Source organism: Marmota monax, unplaced genomic scaffold (genome assembly GCF_021218885.2).
Source record: "Marmota monax isolate L192 unplaced genomic scaffold, Marmota_monax_Labrador192_F-V1.1 WCK01_AAM20220418_F8-fsc00102, whole genome shotgun sequence".
NCBI lineage: Eukaryota > Metazoa > Chordata > Mammalia > Rodentia > Sciuridae > Marmota > Marmota monax.
The window spans coordinates 634,293-648,245 of NW_026692494.1; the positions used below are offsets into that span (position 1 = coordinate 634,293).

Here is a 13,953-nt window from a genome sequence, read left to right on the forward strand (position 1 = left end):
CTGCCAATAGGCTGGCTTCAAATAAGCAACCAAGAATCTTTTGTCTGAGATTTCCCCTGTGCAAAATGAAGATGCCGACAACACTTGCTTCCTTGGACTTTTGTGAAAACTAGCAGCAGTCCCTGACTTAGAATGGTTTGACTTAGGGCTTTTTGACTTTATGATGGGTTTATCAGGACATACCTGAACAGTAAGCGAAGGAACATCTGTGGACTTCTATCAAAAAATAAGTCAAGAAAATAAATGTCTAAGTACATCAAATACTTAAAATATAACTTTGAAATCTAGTTTAAAGAATTCAAAAACCTTTATCCAATAATTCAAAATATACACATTATACCCACATACAAAAGTAGAAGTTATCAAAACTCACCAAATACCAAGTGCATCTTCCCACCAAGAAATAAAGCAAACAAAAATAATATTCATAGCGTCATAAGCCAGTAATCAGTTTTATTTCTTCTCATGTAATAGGAGGTCTGGAATTAACAAACCCAGGGCTGGCACAGACACTCGGAGGCCACAGGGAAGCCCTGCTCACTGTGACTTTGCTGCAGCATCCTCCTTAGACTGGCTTTTGTCTTCACAACCACAAATCTTTCAACACTAGGAGCTGAATTTCCTTGCAAGGTGAGACGTAGGGAGAAAAGAACCAAATGTGGAGAGAAGAATCTAGGTAAGAAGGACTATTTTTCAAGAGCTTTTTCTCAGAAACCCATACAGTGGCCTCTGCTTATTTGTCAATGGCCAGGGTTATGGGATGCAGACAGTACCAACTGCAAGAAAATCTGTTTAAGAGACATTAAAAAATAGCACACCTTACGAATATGAGATTTGAATTCTTTTGACTTCATGCTTTGATCACAATGCATCTGAAATCAGATACCAGTAATAGGTACTATAAAATACCTTTGCACCCAGTATGTAACACAATTCTAAATATGCCATTGGTCAAGAAAGTTGTCCAAAAGGAAATTAGGTATTTTAAGAATGAAGCTACAGTAAAAATACTATATACAAACCTTTTGTGATGAGGCCTAATGGTTATTTAGAGGAGCATAACCTTAAAAATAAAGACTAGAAATTCATGAGCTAGGGCCTGTTTTCATGATGAAGGACTGAGAAGTGCAATCCTGCGTTCACTGGAGAATACCATCAAAGCTTCTCATTTGCACTAGTGAGGGGACACATAGGGATTATCAGCAATGTTAAGTTCTTACAAATTTCTTCAAAGAACCATGTTAATTAAAAAAAAAAATTAAAAAGAAATTTCTTCTAGTTTGGTGCCAACGTTAAGTACAATTATTCTTAACCTCAGCATACTGTTATTGTAGGGCACACAATTCTTTGAAGTGGGGGGGGGGCAGGGGCTCCTGGGCACTGTGGGATGCTTGGCACCATCCTAATGTCTTCCCACTACCTGTCAGTGGCTCCTCCCCCAGTAACAACCAAAAATGTCCCCTGGGGAACAAAACCCCTACCTGTTGAGGACCACTGCTGTGGACCAAGGCTCAGCAAAGCTTTTCTATAAATAGCAAGCATTTCAGGCTTTGAGGGCCACAGAGGGTCTCTGCACAAACTCTCCTCTTAAAATGGAACAACTATTCTTAGCTTATGAACCATACAAACACAGACAGCTGGTTAGTTTGCTCACCCCTTTTATGGACTTCCCACATTCCTCACCCCATAGATTTTTCTCTTCAGTGTGAGAATGAAAAGATTTCCCCCATCAATGCACTGACAAAAATTCTCCCTAATGTGTCCAAAAGGTTGAGAAAGTGTTGCTGAAATTATTTCTTTTTTTTTTTTTTTGGTGGGGATGGAACCCAGGGCCTCATGCATGCTAGGCAAGCACTCTACCACAGGGCCGCAGTCCAGCCTGCTGAAGTATCTTGACGTTAAATGCCAAGCTGGGCCTCTCCCCTAAGTTCTCATGTGTTTACAAACTAGATGTACACTGAAGGCTTTTCCACACCAGATACATCCCCCCACGGTGTTGTTCTCCCAACTGATGAGAAACAACTTGTCTTCTCACAGGCTTCACACCAACTGGATTTCGCCTACGTTCCTTTTGTGCTCTGTAAGGTGAGAGCTTCTCCCTCACATCTGAAGGTTCCTTTCTGGTCCGAGTGTTCCCGTCACCTACTGGAGTGCTCACTGGAGCCTCTTCCACACTGAGGCCGGGAAGAGCTTCTCTCCCCGATGTGTCTTCACATGGCTCCTGAGGGATGAGTGGTCGCTGAAGGCCTTCCCGCAGGCAAGGCACTCGTAGGGCTTCTCCCCGGTGTGAATCCTCCTGTGCACGTTGAGGTTGGAGCCTATGCTGAAGGCCTTCCCGCAATGGTCGCACTCGTAAGGCTTCTCTCCTGTGTGGCTCCTCATGTGGGTCTTCAGGGTGGACTGGTTCCTGAAGGCTTTCCCGCACTGCCGACACTCTACACGCTTCTTTACCAGATGGATGCTCATGTGCCTCCTCCGTGACAGATAATCACCAAAGATCTTCCCACAGGCTGCGCATTCATAGCGTCTCTCTTGAGTGTGGATCTTCCTGTGTGCGGTGAGGTTGGAGCTGGCGCTGAAGGCTTTCCCACAGAGATCGCACCCGTAGGGCTTCTCTCCTGTGTGAGAATTCATGTGTGTCTTCAGGATGGACTGGTTTCGGAAGGCCTTCCCACACTGGCGACATTCCACTGGTTTCTTCACAATATGGATTCTCATGTGTTTCCTCCGTGACAAGAGGTCACCAAAGGATTTCCCACATTCTTTGCATTCATAGGTTTTCTGCACCATATGGTTTTTCTTGTGCAAATTAAAGTTAGACTTCCAGCGGAAGGCTTTGCCACACTGTGTGCACTCGTAGGGCTTCTCCCCGGTGTGATTCCTGACGTGTTCCTTCAGGTGTGAGGGGTGTTGGAAAGCTTTCCCACAGTCCTGACACTCATAGGGCCGCTCCCCAGTGTGTGTTCGCTTGTGTGCAATGAGGTGGCAGCTCCTGCCGTAGGCCTTGCCACACTCATCACACTTGTAGGGTCTCTCGCCAGTGTGGACCCTCATGTGGATCTTCAGGGCCGAGAGGGTGCGGAAGGCGTTCCCACACTGACTACAGTCGAAGGGCTTCTCTTTGAGGTGTGTCCGTGCGTGGCTCCTGAGGGCAGAGGGGTCGTTGAAGGCCTTCCCACAGTCGCTGCAGCCATAGGGCTTCTCCCCAGTGTGGATCCTCCTGTGTCGGGTGAGGGAGGCGCTCGTGGTGAAGGCCTTCTGGCACTGCTGGCACTCGTGCATCTTCCTCCCATCATACACGTTCACGTGCTGAGTGAGAGGTGTCCTGCTCTTGAAGGCTGCCCCACAATGGTGGCGATGGTAGGGCCTCTTGCCGGGGTGTCTCCCCATTGGCTGAGTAAGATGAGCACCCATGCTGAAGACTTCAAACAAGTGGGCGTATTCAGTGGATTTCTCCCCAAGATGAGCTCTTTCCTGTTGGTTAAGAGAGGAGAGCTGACTAGGTCATTTTCCACAAACACTGCATTCTTCTTCCTCTTTTTTCTTTTGGTGCTGGGGATCGAACCCATGGCCTCATGCATGCTAAGCTCGTGCTCTACCACTGAGCTGTACCCCAGCCCCTTTCAGCCTAAACATTCAAAGATAGATGCTCACCACTGTGACTGAAGATGCCATAATACGCAGTGCAAATATGCTGTTCCTGTCTCACTGGAACTCTATCCAAGAGGAAAGGCAAATGCTATACCATAAGGCTCCATGTGTGCTACTTTTACAAAGCATTTTTTGCAGCTTGTCTACTCTTTAAAACCAAATTAAGCTAAACACGACAATACACATCTGTAAATCTGTAATCTCAGCTAGCTACTCTAGAAGCTGAGGCAGTGGTACCCCAAGTTTGAGGTCTGCCTTGACAACTCAGTGAGACTCTGTCTCCAAATAAAATGTAAAAAGGGTTGGGATGTAGTTCAGTGATAACAGCACTTGCCCAGCATACGCAAGCTGCTAGGGTCAATCCCCAGCAATACAAACAAACAAACCCTCACACACACAACCAAATTGAGCTCAAATACTCAACATCTAAGATAAGTTATGGATTTTGTATTTTGGGTGGTTTTCTTTTCTTTTTTTTTTGTTCTAGGAATTAAACTCAAGGGTACTTTACCTCTGAGCTACATCCTTAGCTCTTCTTATTTTTTATTTTGAGACTGGGCCTTGCTAAATTGCTAAGGTTGGCCTCAAACTTGCCATCTCTAGCCTCAGCCTCCAAAGTTGTGGGGATTACAGGTGTGTGCCACTGTGCCCAGCAAGTTATAAAAAATATTTATCCATCAAAATTCTTGAGTAAGTCTGAGGTTAAATTTAGGATTTTTCTCCAAATTAAAAAAAAAAAATTGCATCTGTATTAAGTACATATACATTTTTCTTTTCATATTCCTTAAATAACACAGTAAAATGAATATTTAAGTATCATTTTTACTACTTTGGTTATTAAAGACAATCTAGAGATAATTTAAAGTATACGGGAGGATGTGTGTAGTTCCATGCAAATACTATGTCATTTTATATAAAAGACTTGAGCATCCGCAGATTTTGGTCTCCACAGGAGACCTGGAACTGTTCCACAGGTCTCCTTCTTAAGCAGCTTTGCCAACTCCAGCTGCCCGAGGCTTCTCTAATGGGGAGGATCCAGAATTATCTCAGGTAAATCTTACCATTGTCACACCACTGGATGTTTCCTTCCCAAAAATATCTTCCATGAGGATTGACCACTTGGTCTTAGATGGAGTCTCCCAATCTGAAATAAAATTAGCAAAATACTAACTTGATGAAAAAATAAAATGACGGTGACAAAACAGGCAGACTTTGCAAATACTACCTGTACACAAGAAAATGCAAAAGGGAAGAACACACAATAGCAAAATAATTATTGAAAATGTGGCTACATGAGCTGTTTAGAAATGATGGCAGGATAAATTTAAGTCACTTCAGATAGATATTCAAATAGTGCATGATCAGGAAGGCCAAGCATAAAAAAATGAGACAGACAGACAACACAGAAACATTAAATTAAACAGGGCAAGCTGGCCATGGTGGCGCACACCTGTAATCTCAGCAACTTGGGAGGCCGAGGCATGAGGACTGCAAGTTCAAAGCCAGCCTTAAGCAACTTGGCAAGGCCCTAAGCAACTTAATGAGACGTTGTCTCAGTCGTAAAGTACCCCTAGATTTAATCCCTAGCACCTCAATGAACAAAGAGGCATAGAGAACCAAGGACTTGTGCGAGAATGAATGGCCAGTAAAATAAAGACAGCATTTTCTAATTTCCTCAGGTGACATTACCTAATAGACCTCCCTGCTAAAGTATGGAAGTCATCTGTCCCCCAAAGGCTTATGTGCTGGAGGCCTGGTCCTCAGTATGGTCATATAAAGGTGGTGGAACTCTGCAGATATGGTAGGGCCTGCTCAGATGGAGAGATACTGTTCTCCTGGGTGAATTAGTTCTGATAAAAGTGGGCTGTTAGGAAATCAGTGAGATCAGCAGTATCTTCCTCAGTATCTTGCTTTCTGTCTTACCATAGGATCTTTCCTTCTAAAATACACTCCCTCTGAGATGCCATCTGCCAAACTGTGACACAGTAAAATGTGCATGTGTTGGGAGGAACGACTCTTTCCAGGATGACGAGTCTCCAGTACTGTGAATTAACGAGACCTCTTCTTTACACACTATCCAGCCTCGGACATTTTTCTAGAAACAGGAAATGGCCCACGCACTCCCTCACTCCAGTCGCTGCCTAGAGCGGACAGTCTAAAGCACTCCTATTTGCCCTCATGCTTGCTCACCTGGACAGGTGCCGTGCTGACTGCCCCTCTCCTCTGTCCTCGGCTCTTCTTCTTGCTCCAAGTGTGAGATGAGGCTGGGTTTGCCAACCTGATACCCTACTCACAGGGAAAGACATGTTGAGGGAGGACTGTGCAGAGGACAACCCTTCCATTAGACTGCGGCCAACATTTTGATCTTCAGGGTTCTGAAGGTGGAGTCTGACTTAAGAGTAACAAAATGATGGTGCCTCATTTCTAAGAACACAGTGAATCTTTAAAAACAAAAACAAATGAAACCATACCCACACATTTTCTCTCCAAAAGAATGGGGATTTCTTATCCCAGGAGCCCATGTCCAAGCTCAGAACACAAACGTGGGTGTCTCCAAAATCAATGCAGCAATCAGGGTTCAAAATCTCTGGGAGACACCATGCGGGTGGGTACTGGTTCTGCTCACTCAGTCGTGTTTCAAACCCCTGCCTAGTTTCTGAGTCACTGAAAATACTTGAACAAAAACATGTGGTTCTGGTAAGAATGAATTCTGAATGTGGCCAGGGTTACCTAGTGAAGTGAGGTTGCTATAGTTCTCCAGCATCACATCCTTGTACAGCTTTCTCTGAGAAGAATCCAGCAGGGGCCACTCTTTCTCAGTGAAGTCCACAGCTACATCCTGGAAAGTCACGGATTCCTGAAACACCACACACACCTGGGGTAAGAAGCCTGTCAGAGTTCACAGGAAGATGGAGGAGGCTGAAGACTGGACTTCCAGCTGGTGTGCTCTCAAACATCGTCTCTTCCCCATGAGGTGACCTTATTCTATCTCTCTGCTTCAAATACAATTCCGCGAGGCACCGAGTCTCCAGTACTGTGAACTAATGAGACCTCTTTACACACTACCCAGCCTAGCTTTACCCCCAGCCCCAGCCATATCTAGGATTGAGCATGGGTAGGTCTGAGTACTCTGCAAGCAGGAGAGAAATTCTTGCTACATAAATCACTTCCTGTGACTTCCCTGATACTAGGACAAGAGTTTGCCCTTCCCTGGCTATTTTCGGGGTCCTGGTCAGGCATCTGCCAGAGTAAGGAGGATCTGAAAAAATTTAATGTGCAACGATGAAGGTATTCTAGAAAACATCTCTACCCCTCAGGGCCCCGAGACCTTGTATACCTGAGAAGAAACACTGGGTGGTGTAGGAGGCTCCAGACCATGGGAAGCAAACAGGTCTAAATTCTGGGGACAGGAATGGTGTTTTGAAGACAGAGGAAATTCTGACTCTTGGAGAAAAGCAGGGTTCTGGGTGGACACAGCTACAGGAGAAAAGAAGCTCCATGAGAATCCCGTGTCTCCCACTAGTGTCCCCACCCAAACAACACACCACCGACACCCCATTTGTGAACCACAGCAGCCCTGCACCTCTCAAAGACAGAGAGGGGTGCCAGGCCTACCTACCAGTAGGATGCAACACACAGGCTGAGTATTTCATAGCCCTAATGCCTGGGGCCAGAAGTGTTTCACATTGGTGGTGGGAGGAGGCGGGTGTTAGAATGTTTGCACATACATAATGAGGCATCTTGAGATGGGGACCAAATCCAAACACAAAATTCATTTATGTTTCATAAACATACAAGGACCCTGAAGGTAATCTCATAGACTACTTTTAGTGTGTCTGAATGCCCCCACCCCAGTACTGGGCATTAAGCCAAACCCTCTACCACTGAGCTGCATCCCCAGCCCTCTTTATTTTAAGACAGGGTCTTATCAAGTTGCCCAGGCTGGCCTCAAACTTGGAATTCCCAGGCTCCAGAGCTGGGATTACTAGAATGCACGACCACACCCAGCTGGTATGCCCGAGTTTTAAGTGGAGTTTTCGCATTTGTGGCATCGTGCTAGCAGTCAAAAAGATTTAGATTTTGGAGCACTCTGAATGTTTTACTTAGGGATGTTCAATTTGTACAAAGTTTCAGTTTCTGAGTGAAGAATTGAAATGCTGAGAGATGGAGCTATTACTTTGCTCTAATTTTATTAAAATAACAAATGGATAGTACACGATCCCCCGTCCACCGTCCCCTCTTCACACACCAACCAAATATCCACTCTCCCCTCTCCCCAATCCCCGAAAACCCTGAATCAGACACAGTCAGTGGACGGCTCCCATAATTCTTCAACTCGCCCATCCTCCCCTGGCAGCCCTCCCTCCCCTGGCAGCCCTCCCTGTGGGTGCATGTCCCCTTTATCTCAATAGAGCTGCAGGGTACACTTACACTCATACCCAAGGGCATGAGTTGACCCCAGAACTTACCAAATGTGGGAGACAGGCCAAGAGCTGCCATCCTGTGAGAAGGAGTCAATTTCCTGGACAGCAGGGCACTGGAGTCCTGTGGAAGTCCTGCAGGAAGCTACTCTCTGGATTCCACGGCTCTCAACAGGCTGGCCTCTGTGGAAATGAGAGGGAAGCAGGAGGTCAGAGGCCGTGTCTCTCCTGCTCACTGAGGACAATTCTGAGTTTTGTTTTTGGCATTTTCTCTGAGCAGCAAGTTGCCCAATCCTTGGCCTCTACCTCACGTAGGTCAAACTTCCGGGCCATGTGGTAGAAGCTCCCTGATTGGCCTCAAGTGGGAAGCCATATCCACTGTCCCCAACTGATGTGTCACCAGGCACAACTGCTCAAGCCCTCACTCACTGAATTCTCTGGCCTCAGGCTATTGATCTTCCTTTCACCATGGAGGCTGGCCTCACTCAGGAGGACTCTCTGTCTAAGAGGATGCTCCCCTTAGGACACAAGTGCCTCTCTCCAACACCCTCTGCACCCACACCGGCACACACAGCCATGGATTACGACCTTCACCACTGAAATCAGCCTCACCTCTTCTGGGATGGTACAGAGTTCGCTTGGCATGCACAAGGGCCCTGGGTTCAAATCCCAGCAAACAGACAAAATAAAACAAAAAACCAAAACAAAACCAAAAAAGAACAAGAAAGAAAAAAGAAACTTGATTCTCTGCACAAAATGCCCTGCATATCTTTCTCATCCTATTACCTCTTCCCTCAGAGAAGACTGCGGGCACCTATGCTTCTCACTGCTGCACAAGCCACATCACCTCAACCACTTCTTTGTCCAAATTCTTTTCTTTCTGCCTTCTACCCGTCTCCAGCAAGAAAAGCCTGGTAATTCCAGCCATCTGTCTCCTCCTCCCTGAAGGCACTTGGAAAGACCAGTGTGCACACAAAGTCTCCCTGTTGGGGTAAAAACTGAGTTGCAAACCCCCAAAGGACACCTATACTAAATAAGCGAACTAGGCCATCCCACCTTCCAGTCTCCCAGAGACCAAGAAAGTCTCACCAGTGTTTCTGAGTCAGAAATCTCCCTCACCATTACTCTTTCAGCAAATAATCTTGGAGTTCACTCCACAACAATCATATACAGAAAAAAACATACCTTGGCAAAGAACTGGAGAATGAAGATTAAAAATCAATTTTCTGTATGCTACATAAAGAAAATTTACACACATTCTTTTAGCACACATAAAGTACCTAAAAATTAATCAAGTAAAAGCTGGCATAACCTTGACAATAACACAGAGGAAGAACTCATGAAATGCGAGACTGGAGTCTCTGAATATCCAACCAAATATCCACTCTCCCCTGTGAAGAGAAAGGCTACCAAGTGGCTAAGACACAGCCACTGGCTGAGGCCAGGACCTGGAGCCCCGTCATCTACACTTTCCACGTGGGGCAAAGTGCTCAGGTGGCTCAGGCTTAGAGAGTGATCCCCATCAAACTCAGGCCTGTGGGACCCTTTCACTGTCAGAGCAGAAATTCTGGGCCATTTCTCACCTCAATGACTGTACCACTTTCACGGCTTATCAGTGCTCAATGAGAGTCACCAAGAATCGGTGGCCCCCGAATATAGAGGCACAGCAGGAAGACTGGCTGGAGCACAGGTATATAGGAAGAAGTGTAAGTCCATGAACTCAGAAGTTTTCTACGAGACACACAAAACAATGAAAATCAGAACGACATCATAAGGGTAAGTGAGAATGGAGATTACTTTTGCAGAGTTAATGAGTCGTTTAACTTCTCCCTCAGCTCTTCATGATGCAGTAAAAGCAGCTCTACTACACCATTTCCACAAATCTTACTCTACCCTAAGAGGATCAGGGACAGGACTCGGGGGGGGGGGGGGCTACAAGGTGCCAGGGCACATAATTCAAGACAGTGCTTTCAGCTTCACGTGAACACAGAGTTGGCACCAAGGGTGAGTGCCTTATTGAATCAGCACCCCAGGAACCTCCCATGTCCCACTGAGGCCCAGCCACACTTCTCACAATGACAGATCTGCCTCTTCCATCTAGTTACAGTCTAAGGTTAATTTTGCCCTTTCAGATGATTCCAATGTGAGTTTTCTTTTGTGGCTATAATTCTTCCAATATAACTTTATCTCTATATTCAACTTTACAATGCTGCACCAGGACATTCAGAATTAACATATGCAAACACTACAGGCAGAAATTATTTTACTAATGTTTGCCCTTGCCACAACTATTTCTACCAGTGTTATCCAGGCAAGCAAACATACACAAAGCAACAAATATGGTGAGAACATCATACAACTATTGTTTTCTCAGTCCAGAAGTATGCTGCACTAGGAATTCAACATATCTATGTATACTCCACCATCTTTAAGCTTTCAACCAACTAGATAAAATGTTGCAGGAGCTAAAAAGGTAGGGTCAGATTTGTTTCCAACAGGTAATATAGGTACCCTAACCAAACCCTCCACTCAACCTGTTTTAAAAAAGCAACAGTTAGGTGTGGTGGCCAGGCCTGTAATCCCAGGGGTTCTGGAGGCTGAGGCAGGAGGATTGATTGCCAAGTGCAAAGCCAACCTCAGCAACTTAGGGAGACCCTGTCTCAAAATAAAAATAAATAAATAAATAAATAAAAAGGGGCTGGGGATATGGCTCTGTGGATAAGTGCCCTGAGTTCAATCACTGGTGCCAAAAACAAAGCAATACAAAATATAGACATTTACTATCTTCAAAACTACTCATGGGCTGACAACAAATAAACATACAGTAATTTTAAAAATTGTAATTTAGGGGCTGAGGATGTAACTCAAGGTAAAATACTTGCCTAGTGCACATAAGGCCCTGGGCTCAAGCCCCAGCACTGTAAACAAACAAATACGTAAGGTAATTTTTCTAAAAGACCAAATTCAATTGTTGAAATAAAAGCAAAATAGAAAACCACCACCACCATCATCTCCACGACCACAACAAACTACCCTAAATGAAGAACTCTGGATTATACACAACCAAAGAAATGGATTTTGTTTCCTAGGTATGACCCAAAGTGTGGTCTGCAGGCCAGGGCACAAACATCGCTCAGGGTAATGTAATAATTCTGATACCAGATCATATGCCAGTCCAACTAAGACTTGGTGGAGTGGGCCTAAGAATTGGTGCTTTAACAAGCTCTACAGGTGACACTATGCATGCTTAAGTTTAGAAAGTAGTTCTTCAAAAGAACATTGGGGCAGCACAGAAAGATGAAGAGTATGAAGACAGTTAGGAGCCAGGCTCAGTGGCTCACGCCTATAATCCCAACTACTCCAGAAGCTGAGACAGGAGGATTGCAAGTTGAAGATCAGCCTAAGCAACTAAGCAAGACCCTGCCTCAAAATTTTTAAAAAAATTTAAAAAGGGGTGGGGATGTAGCTCAGTGTTAGAGCACCCTTGTGTTCAATGCCTAGTGCCCAATTAATAAATATCCTTTGAAAATGCCAATATTCTCAAAATTTATATATAAATTCAAATTAAAGCCCAGTTTGTGGAATTTGGCAAAATTATTTTCAAATTTAAGCTATGATGTTCCTAAAAATAATTGCTAAAAGTTAAGCACTTCACCTGTAAGTTATTTAGAAATCGCTAAATCATGGATGTGTACTTGCAGCAATATGGAAAAAAAAGGATATCTATGAAAGTACTTAAGCATGTGAGTCTATTCACTAATAATTACCAAAATTAACAAATACATTTTTGTATTTACAGGAACAGGCCTGTAATCCCAGGGGTTTGGGAGGCTGAGGCAGGAGGATCCCGAGTTCACAGCCAGCCTCGGCAATTGCTAAGCAATTCAGTAAGACCCGGTCTCTAAGTAAAATACAAACTAGGGCTGTGGATGTGGCTCAGTGGTTGAGTGCCCTTGAGTTCAATCACCAGTACCGCCCCTAAAAACAAACAAACATATTTTTGAGAAAGCATATATAAGCAGTAAAATTCATAAAGAAAATCCTGGAGGAGTTGGGTGCACTACACTATTCAGGAGGCTGAGTTGGGATGATCACAAGTTGGAAGCCGCCTGGGCGACTTGGAGGCCCTGTCTCAAGAATAAAATTAACCACCAGAAAGGGATGAGCAAGTACCTCAGTGGCAGAGCTCTTGACTAGCACAGTAAAAAGAAGAAAAAAAGAAAGTAACTAAGAAAGCCATGGGGAAGATGAGGATGCGGTATAGAAGCACTCAGATCTGAGGTTAAATAACCTCTTTCTCAGCCTAGTTTGAGGAATTCGCGTTCAATTTCAATTCTCAAACTTTCAATTCTAAGTTTGTGTGTGTGTTTTCACATTTTTTCTTTCTTCTTCGGGGCTGCGGGTGGGGTATATGCCCTGCTTTTTAATGTGCAAGTATTTGAAAGTAAAAGGTTAATCAACACAACATAAGATGGCAGAATTCAATGCAAAATATTAGTAACCAGCGCTAGTATTAATAGACTTAACTCTTCTCGAAAAGTTAAAAAACCGGATGTGAGACGGAATTTTAAAGCTACCTGTAGGCCTCTGACACAAGAATGACAACTAAAATAGGTGCACCGGAGACTTGATACATACAAGGTACTATTCAAGTCAAATGCAAACAACATCGAAAAGCAGCGTGCCCGTAAGAACAGAAGCAAAACCGACGGTCTGTCGCCGGCCCCACCTCCAGGGCTCCATTCCTAACCAGGTTCCCAGCACCTCCGCCGTCACTCAAAGGCTGTGGACTTCCGCTCCAGCACCCGCAGCCTCTCACCCCCACCGACCGTGCCACCTAAGAGGCACTCCTCGCGTGTCTGCCCGGCCTCCCGGCACCCTCATTCCTGCCCCTGGTCCCCCGCTTCCGGGGCCTCTCGGGTCCTGAGGAAGGCGGGGGGGTGGAAGGATTAGTGATGAAAACCGGGCTTACAGGGCTGGGGTACAATCGAGGGAGCGGAGGTCTCGGAAGCCGCCGCCGGAGACTAAGTTCATATGACAGGCTCCATATGCTGTAAGGAAGTCGAGGGTCCCCAACAGGTCGAAGGGAGAAGCCGCAGACCTCTCCTTTGCCCATGTGTCTTACAGTAATCGCCTCTCGAGAGTAATGGCTTCCGCTTCACTTCCGCCTTCCAAATCTCGCGGTACCTCATTGGCCGCTTCTAGCCAGGAAGCGCGGACAGAGGGGATTCTGGGAAATGTAGTTCACAAGCTTTAACGGACTTGGCGGAGCTGCCCAAGTGGTGTCTCACCCTCTAGCAGCTTTCCCAAGTTGTAGTTGTCTGGCTGCCCCAGGGCTCAGTCCTCAGCCACCTTCTCGTCCTATAATCATTCACTCTAAGGTAGCAGTGAATCTCACTGTTTTAACTGTTCATACTGTCCACAACTCTAAATTGCATACTGCCTGAGACATTTGCCACTTGCATATTTTATAGGTCTGTTAAAATGCGGCAAACCAATTTCCTTCAAAACTTTCTCAATCTCAAATAGCACATACTCTTTTCCACAGTACTGGGGATTGAACCCAGGAATACTCTACCTCTGAGCTACACGTGTGTGTTTGTGTATGTGGTGTTGGCGATTGAATCCAGGGCTTCATGCATGCTAAGCAAATGCTCTACTACTGAACTGTATCCCCAGCCCAGCAACTTGATTCAGCAAGTCTGGGGTAGGGTCAAAGAGTCTGCATTTCAAACAAGCCCAGGTGGTACTGATGCGGCCTGCCCAGCAACTTCACTTTATTAGTACATTGAAATTTGTAAGTATCTAGCACATGGCAACGATCATAAAATCACTGCTCAGGAATTCTCCAAAAACCTGAAACAAAACCAATAAGTAGGCT

The 13,953-nt window shown here is 45.2% G+C and overlaps 1 protein-coding gene across 1 annotated transcript; it reads right to left on the reverse strand.

Moving 5' to 3' along the window:
• Positions 1–428: 428 nt before the first annotated feature.
• Positions 429–13,234, reverse strand: Znf317 (zinc finger protein 317). The gene is made up of 7 exons (XM_046443789.2): positions 13,045–13,234; positions 8,121–8,255; positions 6,989–7,128; positions 6,382–6,508; positions 5,842–5,937; positions 4,713–4,795; positions 429–3,474 (listed from the first exon to the last, which is right to left on the reverse strand). Exons 2-7 carry the CDS (start codon positions 8,149–8,151, stop codon positions 2,155–2,157), a joined length of 1,797 nt encoding a protein of 598 aa, XP_046299745.1. The 5' UTR covers positions 8,152–8,255; positions 13,045–13,234; the 3' UTR covers positions 429–2,154.
• Positions 13,235–13,953: the final 719 nt, after the last annotated feature.